At 57.1% G+C, this 15,364-nt stretch overlaps 1 protein-coding gene across 2 annotated transcripts; it reads left to right on the top strand.

Moving 5' to 3' along the window:
• The first annotated feature begins 1,944 nt into the window (after positions 1–1,944).
• On the top strand, positions 1,945–12,035 carry LOC136787495 (maestro heat-like repeat-containing protein family member 7). 2 transcript variants are annotated; one of them, XM_066984785.1, is made up of 19 exons: positions 1,952–2,824; positions 3,415–3,488; positions 3,692–3,808; positions 4,011–4,090; positions 4,279–4,402; positions 4,721–4,810; positions 5,625–5,726; positions 5,955–6,132; positions 6,859–6,965; positions 7,328–7,477; positions 7,743–7,897; positions 8,259–8,397; positions 8,679–8,816; positions 9,061–9,237; positions 9,638–9,793; positions 10,063–10,164; positions 10,374–10,476; positions 10,715–10,774; positions 11,078–12,031. In XM_066984785.1, the coding sequence occupies exons 1-19, from the start codon at positions 2,623–2,625 to the stop codon at positions 11,203–11,205; spliced, it is 2,382 nt and encodes a 793-aa protein (XP_066840886.1). In that variant the 5' UTR covers positions 1,952–2,622; the 3' UTR covers positions 11,206–12,031. The 2 variants fall into 2 exon arrangements, with proteins under 2 accessions (XP_066840887.1, XP_066840886.1); XM_066984786.1 differs by lacking the exon at positions 10,063–10,164 and having other exon boundaries at positions 1,945–2,824; positions 11,078–12,035.
• The last annotated feature ends 3,329 nt before the right edge of the window (positions 12,036–15,364 follow it).

Genomic DNA, 15,364 nt, shown 5'->3' with positions numbered 1-15,364 from the left:
AGAGGCTGTGGATGCCCCATCCCTGGAAGTGTTCAAGGCCAGGCTGGATGGGGCCCTGGCAAACCTGATCTAATGGGTGGCACCCCTGCCTATGGCAGGGGGGTTGAAACTAGAAGATCTTTAGGGTCCCTTCCAACCCAAGCCATACTATGATTCTGTGATTCTCTGATTTCTATGGTGAGGCCTGGCAAATTGACTATACCGGGCCACAGCCACAAACCCGCCAAGGCAAGTGGTACATACTCACCGTGGTAGAAGCTACTACTGGGAGGCTGAAAACACACCCAGTAAACCGTGCTGGGCTGAACCCAGTGGGGGAGCTAGTCCCCCCTGCACAGCACGGCAGTTTGCACAGGAGTACGTGCAGGGAGAGTGCTGCCACTCTGCTAGTGCAAACAGTGGCTGTGAACTGCTCACAAGGAGCTCCAGTCGTGGTATCCTGTCAGCAGAAATCCATGTTCTCTGCTTCCCCTGCAACCTACTGGAACCAACACAGCCACCCAGGCAGAGGATCCCCTACTCTCTCACCATCAGGGAGAAGGAGTGGATGCAAGTGGGTCTAAACAAACCAACCGGCTCTACAATGAATAGAAATATCTGAAGGGTGGGTGTCAAGATGATGGAACCAGACTCTTTTCAGTTGTGCCCAGTGAGAGGACTAGAGGCAATGGGCACAAATTGAAGCACAGGAAGTTGCATCTGAATATGAGAGGGCACTTCTGTACTGTGAGGGTGAGAGAGCGCCGGGACAGGTTGCCCAGAGAGGTTGTGGAGTCTCCTTTGAAGATATTCAAAACCCGCCTGGGTGCCATCCTGCGCAGTGTGCTCTAGGTGATGCTGTTTGGCAGGGGGGTTGGACTAGATGATCTTCAGAGGTCCCTTCCAACCTCAACCATTCTGTGATTCTGTGAGCAACTCCTGCGGGAGGTGCAGCCAGGTAGAATAATTGCTCAGCAAAAGAAGTAGATCTAAGAGTGTAGTGGATTTACGTGGCAAGGTTTTGGTAGCGGGGGGGGCGGGCTGCAAGGGTGGCTTCTGTGAGAAGAATCCAGAAGCTGCCCCATGTTAGCTAAGGGCCAGCTTCAGCCAGCTCCAAATTGACCTGCCACTACCCAGAGCCAAGTCAATACGCGATGCTGTTTGCACCTCTGTGAGAGCAGATTTAAGAAAGGAGGAAAAAAAATGCTGGGGAACAGCAGCTGGGAGAGAGAGAGGAGTGAGAAACAAGTGCCAAGGTCAGTGAAGAAGGAGGGCAGGAGGTGCTCAGGGCACCGGAGCTCGAGTTCCCCTGAAGCTTGTGGAGAGGCCCCTGGTGGAGCAGGCTATCTCCCTGCAGCCCATGGGTCCTACATGGAGCAGATCTCCACGCTGCAGCCCATGGAGAGGAGCCCACGCAGGAGCAGGTGGCCTGTCAGGAGCTGCTGCCCGTGGGGGACCCAGGTTGGAGCAGTTTGCTCCTGAGGGATGGACCCCGTGGTACGGACCCATATCTGGAGCAGTTCTTGAAGAGCTGCTGCCTGCGAGAAGCCCACGTCGGATCAGTTTGGGAAGGACGGCATCCCGTGGGAGGGACCCCACATTTGGGGCAGGGGACAAGAGTGACCGTGAAGGAGTGGCGGAGATGAAGTGCTATAGACTGACCTCAGTCCCCATTCCCCCATTCACCTGCACTGCTCGGGGGGAGGAGGTAGAAGAGGGTGGATGGGGGGGAAGGTATTTTTGGTTTCTTTCCTTTGTCTCTCACTTCTCTAGCTTGTTAGTAACAGGCAATAAATCTTACTATCTCCCTACTCTGAGTCTGTTTTGCCCATCACGGTAATTGTTGAGTAATGTCCCCATCCTTATCTCAACCTGAGCACTTTGTGTTGCATTTTCTCCCCTTTCCTATTTGAGGAGGAGGACTGAGAGAGCGGCCGAGGTGGAACTCGGCTGCCCACCCGAGTAAAACCACCACACAGGTCTCCCTGTGCTCAGGGCTGGGTGCTCCCAGAGCCTGCTAGAAGCAAGGCCTGACCCCTTCCCTGGCATCTGCCAGCCACTGCCTCCCTGGGAAGGGATGGGGGATAGCAAAGGGCAATTGGGACAACTAGGGCATCCACGCCTTTGCCTTCTGTGTGCCTGGGGTGTATCAGGACTCCTTGTGGGGCCATGAGTGTGTCACCCTCGTGTCAGGGTGCCAGCAGGCGCCAGGGCAGCAGGCTCTGCCAGGCTGGTGGCTTGCGTGCGCACTTTCCTGGAAGTGGCTGAGCATCTGCTTGCCAATGGGAAGTAGTGAATGGCTTCCTTCTTTTGCTTTGCTTGCACGTGCATCTTTGGCTTTTCCTAGAATGCTATATTTGTCTTGATCCATGAGCTTTCTCATCTTTGCCCTTCCGATTCCCATCGCCATCCTGCTGGGACAGGCTGGGCGAGTGGGTGTGCAGTGCTGAGCTGCTCACCCGCCCAGCCCAGAAGCGTGTCACAATGAAACCCTTTGTGACATCCCTTGATGACACCCCCAGGGGTCTGCCCTAAAAAAATGCAGCTGTGACTCGGACCCTCAGTGTCCGTGCAGGACAGTGACGGGACAGGGCAGGAGCACAGGGCCTTTAAGGAGTCTAAGTGCACAGCCCACGTCCCACAATGCGGTTCCGATGCTGCCACCACCGGAGAAGACAACGTATTATCCTGGGGAGGTATCCTTGCCCTTATCGCCCCATTCCTCCATCCCGCAGGGTGGCAAAGATAACCCGCCCCTGCTCCAGGATGGCCTGGCGGAAGACCTGCTGTCCTGAGGAGAGCAGCTTTCCGCTGGATTCCTTGGATTTCCAGCCACTGAATCCCAGTGAGTGAGCATCCCGCGCGGCTGGGAAGGGTTGGGGCCAAGCAAACCTCCCTGCTTGAAGCCAGGACGTCTTTCCTGGCACGGCAGCAGTGGGATCCTGTGGGTGCGGGGCAGAATGGCACCTGGGTGCTGGGGGTGCTGGGAGCCCAACCCAGCATGGCCTCGCCCCGGGTTGGGAGGGAGCTTAGAGGGGGCCCAGATCCTGCTGCCTCAGCACCCTCAGAGTATAGAATTTGTTGCTAATTGAACACCTAATTGAAATCTACCCTGCTTTAGGTTCAGTCTGTCAGCCCTTGTCCTATCACAGCACTCCCTGATAAAGAGTCCCTCCCCAGCTATCCTGTAGGCCCGCCTTTAGGTACAGGAAGGCCTCTGTAAGGTCCCCCTGGAGCCTCCTCTTCTCCAGGCTGAAGAAGCCCAGCTCTCTCAGCCTGTCCTAGAGGAGGTGCTCCAGCCCTCTGATCAGCATCAGGGCCTCCTCCGGACCTGCTCCAGCAGGTCCATGTGTCTCTCGTGCCGGGGGCCCTTCCTCTCCTCGCTCCTGCCTTCAGCCTCTCACTGCAGCACTCCTCCCTCTCCTCCATTGTTAGATGCCTGGTCGTGGGATCTTGGCAAAGAGGAAGCCAAGAAATTCATCGAGATATTCGTCAGCAGCACAAAGAAGGTAATGGAAGCCCCTTCCGTCGTGGCTGTGCCTGTGTGTCCTGAGGGGGCCCTGGCCCTGCTGCCAGGCTGGGCAGAGCTGCTGCCCTCCGTGTGTCTCAGACAGCACCACACGGCACAGCACTCCAGTGTCACAGCACTCCAGCGCTGTGGGCTCTGGTTCTCCCCCCTCACCCTCCCCGTGGTTCTCTCCGTGGCTGCCAGGATGAGGAAAAGAAAATGAAGTTCCTGGAGAGCATCTGCACCCTGTGCAGACAGTATTCCTTGTTGGAGGACATGGATGCCTTCTGCCACAAAACCGAGCTGGCAGAGAACATCAAGGTGAGGGGACGCGTGGCGGGTTGGGGAAGGGACAAGGCCCCTCGGACACCAGCCCCCCGTGAGGCTGGGGCAGGGGGAGGTGGCGACAAACCGTGCACAGACACCAAGCTGCCCGAGGCAGGACTGGGCGTGCTGCTGGGCCTTCAGCAGCGGGCACTGGGGGCTGGTGTCTGCCACGTCCCATCCTGGTTGTGCTCTGCAGGTTTTGCTGGAAGAGGAGCCCACGGACAGTTTGCACACAGCATTTCGTAGGAATGCCATGGAGACTCTCACCATCCTCAGGTGAGTGCCCAGCCCCTGGTTGGGCCAGCACATCCCCAGGGCAACGTCCTGGTGGCCCTGAAGCTGGCAGGGAGGCTGCCCGTCCCTCCCAGGGATGCCTGTCCACGGGAGGGCCGTGTCCTCCTTCCCTAAGCCTCGAGGCACCACTCCAGCACCAGCGTCCAACAAGCTCCTATCTCCCTTCTTAGCTCCACTGCGAAGGCAGCACTGGATGGCAAAAAGGAGAGTCTCCTGCATGCCTGCTTCAAGAGTGTCTTCTTTCTGCCTCCCTATTTGGACATGTCAGCGGTAGAAAAAGATCTCTACAACAAGGTATGTGCTGGGTGAGGTAGTGGCACCCCCATTCCCGCTGGGCTGCTGCCTTGCTGCCCCGTGCTGAGACAACTGGAGACCAGTGCAGGGCCGGGGCCCAGATTTGCTTTCCCAGCCTCATCCCTTCTTCCCCTTCCCCTTCCCTGGCCTGATCCAGTGCTGCAGGAGCTCTGCACGCAGCAGCTTTTTAGCCCCAAAGCCACCCCTGGGCTCTGTGAGGCGGTGCACGTGTCCTCCCTTGGTGCTGGAGGTTCAGTCAGCCCCTGGGGGTGAGAAGGACCGCAGAAATACTTCTATGATCCTCTGTCCTCCTTGCAGACCATGAACGCCATGGAAATCATGCTGCAGGCCTTTGTACGCAACTGTCCAATCTCCAGTGTCGGCGAGGAGCTGCAGATTATTTGGCAGGTCTGGCATTTGCAAAGAGTCGGTTTCCCAGGAGTGGTTCCACAGCTGGGGGGGTAACGAACGTCCATGCTGCAGTGGATGGCCCACCCCCAGTGCCAGGACTGAGCACGCTGCGGGCAGGTGCCCACCTCCTTTGGGGAAGCCCACCGAGGTCTTCTGGGAGCCTGGCATCCCCTGGATGTGGTCAAAGACCCTTTCCCCTCCGAAGAATCCTCTCATGTCACAGCAAAACCTTGCCCATGGCGCTTCTGGGCCAGCCCCTCCAGACCCCAAGAGATCACCTTGCGCCAAAGCAGTGGGAGAATTTTAGCCCACTCCTTGGGCACCGCACTGGCGGCAGCTGGAGCTGCTCTCCGCCTGCCCCCCAGTCCCTCCAGTCTCCTCTTGCCAGGTGTGAATGGGGCAGAGATCCCCGGGGACCCGCCCATCCTGCACGGGAGCGTGGCCCTGAAGCCGTGTTCTCCTGGCTGCCCAGTGGCCGTATCCCTGCCCCATTGCGGACCCCTGGTTCCTGCCACAGAAGCCAGCCCTCACGGAGAGGGGACAGAGGGCCGCGTTCCGGGGGAGGGCGCAGGAGGGAGCTGAGGCCGCACTGGCGGGTGGCATCTGCCCGTCTGCCTGAGCACAGAGTTGGCTGGCGGATCTGTGGCAAGCCTGCAAGGGAACCCAGGGGCAGGAGCCCTGCTGAGGGCTTTGCTCCACCTTGGGGGAAGCTTTGATGGACGGCGTGAGCACAGCCAGGGGTTCAGCAGTGCTGCTTCTGCTGGAGCAGGCATCAGCTCCCAGGGCAGACCAGCAGCTTCTCTCCTCACAGGCGCTGCTGCACTACGCCACCTCCCATAACACCGCTGTGCGCAAGATCGCCCTGCAGAAGATTGAGAGGCTGAGTGATTTCCTGGTCACATATCTGGGGAAGGTAAGATGCCAGGAACCCTTCAGCCAGCCTGTCTCCCCTTCCCTGCATTCCAGAGCATCCTGCAGCTCAGGGGTGCCTGTGCAGCAAGCCCGAGCACAGGTGGGGGCCTCAGCACAGCTCTGCCCTGAAGCAAGGGTCTTTGTCCCTCCTTTGCCCCTGCTCTTCCTTCCCCAGGCCCTGCTCTCTGCCTCCACTTAACCCTTCTTCTCTCCTCCCTCCCTTGCCCAGACCTCGTTCGCTGCTGGACAATGCGAGGGCAGCCCGGGCACCCACAAAGAGGTCCACATCCCCATCCTGGGACAGCTGCTGGGCCACCTCTTCATTTCCAGCTGTGGCACAGATCCCACCAGATACAGAGTTTTGGATGCTCTTTATCACTTCTACGCATTCCTCAAAGATGGAAGAGGTAAGAGAAGGTGTGGTGGGCAGCGTCCGTCTGCACACAGACATCTGCTGGTATGTCTGCTTCTTTTCCCCGAGTATTGTGAAGGATTGTTCTTTTGCTTGGTGGAGGCTGTCCATGAAAGTCTGCCAGGGTCCCTGACCTCCTCTGCTCCTCACAGCAGCTTCCCGCAGGACTCTGGCTATCGTTTTCCACAGAAGCTAAACGCTCACCTCATGTCCAGGAGCAGTTCTCTGCTGCTGTCCTTCTCAACCCTCCCCAGCTCACCTACCACGCCGTTTCGCGGTATTCCCCAGTCTAAGCCATCAATCGATTGCCACTTCCCAAACCACATCTTCCCTGAGGAGTGAACAGCAGAGCCAGCCGTGCATCACCAGGGATGGTGACGCCCTCCAGAATTCTCCTTGACTGTTTGCTCCCTGCCGTCTTGCAAGCAGATGGCAGGGAGCTTCCTGCACATCCCGACCCCGAGCAGAAGGGGTCTGTGACACGCTGCTACCCCCACGGCACCCAGCGCCATTGCTTCTCCTCCTTCTGCATCATCCCTGAGGTCCCTCTTGCTCCCAGCAGCCGTCACCCTGTGCTTTACATCCCTGCCCACCACTCTCCTCAGCATGGGTCTGAGCCTCCCTCCTCAGCCATTCCTAGTGAAAGTGCTTTTCACCATTTGGCAAGCTTGTTGGCAAAGATGCTCTTCCCTACTGACTCTTCGGTGTTCCCCCTGTTTAGAATGCTCGCTGACAAAGGACATGGAAAATTACGCAGAGAGACGCAAGAATTTGAAGGATACAGCATTTCCTTTCACTGTAATGTCCACTCCCTGTGATATTGCCAAGGTAATGAGCTCCGGCCTTGCTGGGAATCTTGTCCGTAGCATCAGCAGGCAACTCGTGTGAGCAAAGGGGTCCAGAACCGCTGGGGCTGGCACGGCCTCCCTCGCCCTGGTGAGAGGGTTCCTCTTGTCCCGAAGCTGGGGCTATGCGAAGGCTGCTCCCCTGTGTCCCGGCAGCAGCTCCAGCCCTCCTGGCCACCAGCAAGCCCTGGTTACCTGCAGGGCCAGCACTCTGTCCCCGTACGCCCCATCCTCACTCCTTCCCCCTGAGGGCCCTCTCTCCGGAGCTGCCCTTGCTGCTCAGCTAAGCAGCACCCTTGGGACACTCAGTGCGGCATGTCCTCCCTCCCCTCCTCCTTCCCACAGGCGTTTGGAGGATACCTCAGGCCTTCTGAAAGGACGGACATCATCCTCACAGCCACTGAAGCTATGCGAGACTCCAGCATCCATGACAAGCAGGGCGCCTGCAGCTTGCTGGACGCAGCCTTGGAGGACCCCAAGTACTGGCTGACAGATGTAAGTGGCCTGTGGCCATTGCCCTGCCCTTGAGCTCTTTCAGGTGTTGATCCTCCCTCTCTTCCTCTCTCCCTCTTTCCTTTACTCCCTCCCTTCTTCACTCGCTTTCTCCCTCCCTCCCGGCCTCTGTCGCACATCGAGATCTCTTGGGCACCAGAAGCCACCTGAAGTGAGCAGAGAGCAATGGAAGGGGCCAAGGTTTCAGTGGCGGCTGTGGAAATGGCTGCAGTCCGGTGGACACACCATTCCCACCTTGTCCCCCCAGGTGCCAACGATCATGGAGGGCATCAGGAAAAACCTGGACAGCATCCACACGGCATCAGCGCGGCGCTGCCTGGACTCCCTGCTTCTCCAGCTGACCAACCTGATGTCCAGGGAAGAAGTCAAGAACCTGCTGCAGTTCTCTCCGCCAAGTGACAGGTCCTGGCCTTAACATCCTTGAGGGCTTGTTCCACGTCGGGAGATGCACCTGGAGACTCTCTGCTTGCCAGAGCCATGGCAAACGGCAGGGCATCCCCAAGGAGCACAGCCCTCCATCCCACCACCGTGTTCCAGCCCCACTGGGCCAGCCAGGGCTGCAGCAGCCCAGCTGTCCAAGGCAGCCCAGAGCCCCCCTGCCCCCAGGGAACGCCAGCTCAGACCCTTCCTGCTTGCCCAGGCTGGGCCCCCAGCGCTCCCCAAGTCACAGGGGCTGCAGGACAGCCTGGGTCCTACGGGGCTGGCCCGGGCCGTGGCCCTGCGGCTGAGGCAGCCCCACTGACAGAGTATTCTGTGCTTGCAGCACTGCCCTGGGCATGTGGGAGGTGGTCCTGGCAATGCCGCAGACCTTGCAGAAGGTTTTAAACGCGCTGATGGAAGACTTGCCACTGCGCAACTGGTGCACCGCGGTCACAGAAGACACCTGCATCCGTCGCTTGGCTGTGAGTTCCCAGATGAAACCTTGCTCCCAGCAGGGCTGCGCGTGGCCCTTCAGGCACACAGGCACAGCCCTGTCCCCATCTACCCCCAACCTGCCAGCTCCCCCAGGGCGTACGGACACATCGTCCCTGGGGCCGGCAGGGCCGGCAAGCCCCCGTAACCAGCCGCGCCTGGTGCCTTTGGTGCCAGCTCGCGCTGCTCCATCCCTGCCCAAAGGCGGGAGAAGAAGAGGCTGCAGGGAGCCCTGCAGGCCCTGCCAGGCTCCCCCTGCTCTTTCTTGCAGATGCTGGCCCAGAATCACGTTTCGGAAGAGGAGTTTGGTAACCCAGTGCACCTGCAGAGTTACCTGAAGCACCCAAGCCCAGCGATGCGCTTGATGGCTCTCAAAGGGCTCTCCACCGTGTCAGAGAGCCCTGAGAAGGTGAGCGGGCCATCGTCAAGCAAAGCCATGTTGGCAGCCTGGGGCTTTGCTCTTCTGCCCTCCCGTCCCTCCCCGTTGCTCTCCCCGCATCCCTGTAGTGCGCCCGCGGCCACTGCTTGCAGGAGGCGATTGCCATGCCAGCTGCCAGGAAGCAAGGCAGGAGGCTGGTGCTCAGGAACCAGAGCCCTTTGCCCAGGGTGGTCTCTCACGGCTTCACGGAAGGGAAACTGTGTCTTTCCTACAGGCAAGAAAAATTCAGGTCGTGCTGCCAGACATCCTGGAGGCCCTGCAGGACACCAACGCAGACGTCGTGCTGAAGGCCCTGCTTGTGCTGCGGAACGTGATGGCTCGTGTGGAGAGGAGAGAGGCCGGTCGCACGGCTCTGCAGCTGGCTGAGAAGCTCCTGCCACTCTTTGACCACGTAAGTGTGCTGCGGGAGCCCGAGCCCTCAGCTGGGCCCCCTGTAATGAGGGCTGCCCTTCAGCCCGGCCCTGTGGGCAGCACTCAGGCAGGGCCTCGCCAGTCTCCTCGTCAGCCCAGCCGCTGGGGAGCTCTGCTTGGACATGGCTGGTGCGGCCGGTGGCGAAAGTGGGGTGGCTGGCGGGCAGCCTGTGCTGGCAACCGACTGCGTTGCCTTTCACGGGCACCAGGCCTTGCAGCTGCCCCGGCAGGGCTGCTGAGCAGCTCCTCTGGGAAGGATCCAGCGCCGAAGCATCTCCCAGTTCTGCGATCTCCCTTCGCGTCAGCCACGCTAATGCCCCTGCTCCCCATGGGCGGGCAGCAGCTGTTGCTGAAATTCATCCTGTCCTCCTCCCTGCCAGGAGTCCAGCCAGGTGCGGGAGCACTCCATCTGCCTCTTCCAAGCCGTGACGGAGGCTGTGCTGCGGCAAAGGAAGAGGGCACTGAAGAGGACAGTGCACAGCAGCCTTCTCCCACTCTACTTTCGGATGAGAGACCAGAGTGAGAGCGTAGCAAAGGTACAGATCTCAGAGCTGACCAGTTACGTGGGCGAGGGTGTGCCGACACCACAGGGATGCTCTGGGGGATCCCTGGCCGGCAGCGTGAGCTGCCTCCGATGGCGGCTGTCCCGTGTCCTTGCCCTGGCCATGGAACCCCGTGCACGCCGTCCCCCACCACAGCCTCCCGGAACGCGCTGGGAAAGGCTCGCAGCCCTGCCAAGAGGAGGGGACAGAGGGTCTCCTTCCCAAGGCTGTGCTGCCATGTCCCAACCTCTGCTGCTCCACAGGCCTCTGGGGAAGCTCTCGTCGTCGCTGCAGAGTTTCTGCGACGCAAAGAACTCAAGCACTTGGCCCAGACAAAACAGACCTGCAGGATCGGGGAGTGCTTGGTAAGGACGACCCCACAGGCCCCAGCCCCAGCTGGGCAAACGTGCCCGGCCAGAGCCCGCTGCCTGCAGCCGCATCCTCGCTCCCTTCCTTCCAGCACAGAGCCCCAGGGGGCTCTTCTGCAGGCCCCTCTGCCCTCCCTGCCCCCAGGATGCTGGAGGAGACCCTGGGGAGGGTCTGCAAGCCCCGTGACCTTGTGTTCTCTCTCCAGCTGCAGCAGGACGGAGGCAGAGTAGAAGAATACCTGCAGCAGAGCCAGCCCTACCTGCAGGACTCGCAGACCGTCTTGCGACTTGAGGCCGTCAGGTTCATTGGTGAGCCCAGCCCCTGGGTCCCTCTTTGGGCAGCCTTTGGCAGCCCCAGGCACTGCCCTGGCAGCGAGGCGCAGCCCTGTTGCCCCCAGAGCCCCCCGACTGGGCCCTTGCTCCAGCCCCCCTCGGGCAATGACCTTGCTGGGGTGCAGGAGGGGGCACAGCCTGGCTGGCCAGGCCAGGGGCTGCGCTGCTGGGAGCGTGCTGGGGAGCGGGGCTCTGATGGGAACTCTGTGTCTAGGGCTTGCTGCGCGCTACTCCGGGGACCAGAGCGAGGAGAAGCAGAATGAAATCATCAGCGGTGAGTGAGGGCAGTGGTGTGTGTGCTAGGGCTGGGGGGACAGGGGCAGAGGCCCCCATGCCTTGCCCTGCTCCAGGGAAATGCTTCGGGGCGGAGGAGCAACGCAGGCATAGGAAGGAGGGAGAGGAGACGGGGGAGCCCGGCATGTCAGGGAATGCCCTCCCAGCCTGGAGTTGGGCAGTGCTGCTGAAAGGGTTGAGTGTCGAAAGGGAAGAGTCGAGTGGGGCTGGCATGGTCTGCAGGGGATGCCTGGGGATCTCTGCAAGGAGTGGGTTTTCATCTCTGCTCTTCTTTCTTTGGCAGTCCTCCGGTCTTCAGGGAAGGATGTGGAACCCATGGTCAGATGCCTGGCAGCTCAGACCATCATGATCCTGGCGTCAAGGCGTAACAGAACGTCAGGACGGAGATTTCGACAGCTGTGGTGCTGCTAGCCACGCAGCACTCCTCAAAACATCAATATATATCTTAATAGAACCGGGTTCTTGTCTCATTATTCCAGCAGCTCCTTCCAAGTGACTCGGTGCCGTGACGCTGAGCTAACTTGGAGGCTACCAAGGACGTCTTTTCCCTGGGCCCGGTGACTGCTTGGTGCCTACTCAATGAAAGAGTCACAGAACCGCTGCGGTTGGAAAAGGCCCTTCAGCTCAAGTCCAGCCGTCAGCTAACACTACCAGGCCCACCACAAAAGCACGGCCCTTAGCACCAAGTCCACACATTTCTTTAATAGCTCCAGGCCACATTTGGAAGAGGCTTCCAGGCTTCTGGGTTTGCCCTGAGCAGCCCCTTTTGTTACTGTGCTGCTAGCAGGGAGGCCAGCTGTGACCCGGGGCTGCACATTGCCTGCTGCTGCCTGCAGCCACAGGGATGTCACTGTAGAGACAACAGGAGTGTCACCAACATACATGAGATCTGAGGGCTTATCCAGGGACAAGAATCACAATGTGGAAGCCGAAAGAGAGCAGCAGTGAAAAGGCCACGTCCTGCTGCTGGCCATGGCCACGGCTCCAGGGAAGCAGCAGCCCCGACCCAAAGGCAGCAGAGAGGCAGAGCCCAGCGGGCAGTGAGGTGGAGCCCCGAGGGCCACCGGGGCTGCTCCTCCATGTGGCAGCTGGGCTCTTGGACCCGAGCCCCTCCTGCATGCTGGAGCTGCTCCCCCAGCTCCAGAGGAGATGGGAAGAGATGGCAGCTGAGACCAGTGAAGTTCTGATGCTTTCTTTATTTTCGTTATCTCTACTGGAAGCCTCGTTCTAAAGGAAAATGAAATAATGAGGGGAAAAAAAAGAATAATTAGTAGAAAGGAGAAGGAGAAGAAGAAGGAGAAGAAGGAGAAGAAGAGAGAAGAAGAAGAAGAAGTAGTAGAAGAAGAAGAAGAACAAGAAGAAGAAGGAGAAATACCTGGGAAATAATAATAAAGAAAAATAAGTACAGGAAATCGTCCAACGTGATTTTTCAGATAACCTGTGATTATCTGAATCACAGAGGCACAATGCAATGCTTTTTGCCTTCTACCACTACAGCACAGTATGTAGGACTGTCCCGTACTCTGTGCATTGACCTGACGGGTCATTTCACACTATTTACTTTCATATCCCTGTTGGAAGGGGATGATTCACAAACTGGGGTAAGCTGATGGGTTCTGCCTCAGCCCTTTGAAGTGTCCTGCTCTTGAGTCTTTCAGCCTGAGATTGCCACAGATGACCCCTGATGGTAAATGGCTGTTCAGCTGCTAACTAGGAATAAGGGAGAGTATATTGGGTCTTCCAGTGGCCATTTCAACTTTAGGTGAATCCCAAGAACCCACTGAACAAGGGTGTTGTCTTTGAAGGGGTCTCATGTGTTGGGCTGGGCTGGCGTTATTGGGACAAAGACCACTGCTGGCAGTGGACATGCTCTGGTATCTCCACCTGGCTCCATCTGCATCCTCCAAAGGGCTCTGGTCTCTCGCATGTCCTGCTTGCTTACTGTCTTGACAGCAGAGCTCTGCCTGAATACCCAGTAATTTCTTTAGTACTTGGGTAAAAGAGCAACTACTCGTCACCTCAAATGTTTCAATCCTCTTTATAAAACATTACACGCTTTGTGTGTAATTTCTATCATGAAGAAATGTGAATTTTCAGGATGTATATTCATCGCTGGAGAAGAAATCCTGAAGTTCACCTGTACTTGCATTGTCATCGCTTTGTCTAGCATGGTGTGCTCCCTCACCTTCCAGGCACATCCACAAGTTTTGATTACACAGACCCTGCTGAATGTCCCCTTTCCAGCCGCCTGTCTGGACCTATGCACTTCCCTTGGTTCTCCTGGTTTGCCCTCCCCTTACTCTTTGATCATTAGACTGCTCTCACAGACCCAGTTGCTGCTTTGAGCTTCAGGTAGAAGCAGCCCAGCTTGTCCATCTATCAGCAGTCTGTCTAATTGTTTCCTTACCAAGATCCTCATCATTTCTCATTGAGTTCATATGATATGGATTAATAATAACACTATCATTTTTAATTGCCTGTCTATCAGTATAAAATACTTCTACAGTCATTCTTTTGTGAAGGTAAACGTCACAGGAGGCATACACGATGAGCTTGCTTTGTTTTCTGGATAATTGCAGCGTGTTTTCACGTTCTTTGGCTGGAAATAGGAAAAACCCTTCTGCACCTGAGTGCAGCCAGGTGTCTAAGGAAAGCAGGTGGGAGCTGGTGCAAAGGAGCTGTAACATCCAGCTGCAGACTTTGGTGCAGAAGTGTGGTGTAAGGAAAAGTGGTGCAAGCACCAAGTAGACAATGGGAGAAATGTCAGGGCTGGGGTGGGGAGGAGCAAGGTTGTCCATGCAGTGTCAGATCTCAAGAGTCTGCTTTTCCTATCTATGCAGTTCCCCAAAGGAGACACCCTGGATCAATATCAATTAGTGAACTGAAATGCTCCAAACCGAAATTAAACTAAACGCACCCTTTAAGATGAGAAAAAAATTTTATTAGGTGCTCTTTGAAATCTTCCTCCTTAACTACACCATGAAAGCTCTCCAATTAGCTGTACAAGTCTTGAACAAAACTATGTAAGAAGCGTTAGGAGTTTCTTCATTTTAATGAGTTCCACGGTGTATTTTGGTGCTGAATTTATGAAGCTCAGGTACCGAGAGGAGAATGATGCAAGCGATCGAGAAAGTAAAGTCAGAAGAAAAAGCTGAAGTGACTTGGAGTGTTAACGGGCCCCGCTGAGGGCCGTTACTAAGAGAGTCTCCCCAAGAACTTGTTAGAGCAGATAATTGGAGGCCATGATTACAGATAGTCAAAGGCACTGTGATGAGAAATATTTTGATGAAGCAGGAGGGCCAAGGCCTGATACCAGCTACTGGAGGGGAGATCCTGCACACCCATGTCTGGTTCGGGGCTCTTCCTGGGGTCTGTGGGATGTGGTGGGCAGTGTGATGCCAAAAGAAGAACACTGTGCTGTGGTTTAACCCGGCCGGCAGCTGAACCCCACACAGCCGTTCGCCCACCTTCCCCCCTCCCTCTCTGGGATAGGGGAGAGAAACGGGAAAGTGAAGCCTGTGAGTTGAGATAAAGACAGTTTATTAAGACAGGAAAATAATAATAACAATAATAATGATAATAGTGATAATAGTATTAATAATAATAATGTGTACGAAACAAGTGATGCACAGTGCAATTGCCCACCACCCGCTGACCGATGCCCAGCCTACCCCCGAGCAGCCGGCCCCCCACCCCGGCCAGCCACCCCCATATATTGTTTAGCATGACGCCAGATGGTATGGAATACCCCTTTGGCCAGTTTGGGTCAGCTGTCCTGGGTCTGTCCCCTCCCAGCTCCTGCTGCACCCCCAGCCTGCTCGCTGGCAGGACAGAGCGAGAAGCCGAAAAGGCCTTGGCCTGGTGTAAACACTGCTCTGCGACAATCACAACATCAGCATGTTACCAGCGCTCTTCTCAGCCTAATCCAAAACATAGCACCCTACCAGCTCCTGTGAGGAAAATTAACTGTGTCCTAACTGGAACCAGGACAACATAGGCAAAAATAATCTGAGAGGCCACAGCCCCATGGGACGTGGTGATCGGCGGCCATCTTGGCCATGGCAATCAGGAAGCAGTTGAGTTTAAAATCTTTGGTGACAGGAGGAAAACTGCCACAAAACCTGCTTTTGGCAGGGGGGTTGGACCCGATGGTCTCTTGAGGTCCCTTCCAACCCCTCCAGTTCTGTGAACTCTGGACACGGGGAGGGCAGACTTCAGGCTGCTGAGGGAACTAGTTGGGAAGGTCCCCTGAGAAGCTGCTTGGGAAGGTATCGGGGTCCATCTTTTTAAGCACCACCTCCTAAGAGCACAGGAGCAGGCGATTCCAAAATGTCGGAAGTCAAGCAGGCGGGGCAGAAGGCCAGCTTGGCTGAGCAGGGATCTTCTTCTAGAGCTTAAGGGGAAAAAGAAAGCGTGTGGCCACTGGAAGCGAGGTCGGGTGACGTGGCAGGGCTACAGAGGTGCTGTTCGCCTCTGTCGGGAGAAAATTCGTGCGGCCAAAGCTCAGAGGTGAAGCTGGCTAGTACTGTGGGCGACAACACAGACATATATATATATATATAAATATATG

This window comes from Anser cygnoides, chromosome 29, assembly GCF_040182565.1.
Source record: "Anser cygnoides isolate HZ-2024a breed goose chromosome 29, Taihu_goose_T2T_genome, whole genome shotgun sequence".
Taxonomy (NCBI): Eukaryota; Metazoa; Chordata; class Aves; order Anseriformes; family Anatidae; genus Anser; species Anser cygnoides.
Note: the sequence above shows the minus strand (reverse complement) of the source record. Positions and strands in the feature narration are given on the sequence as shown.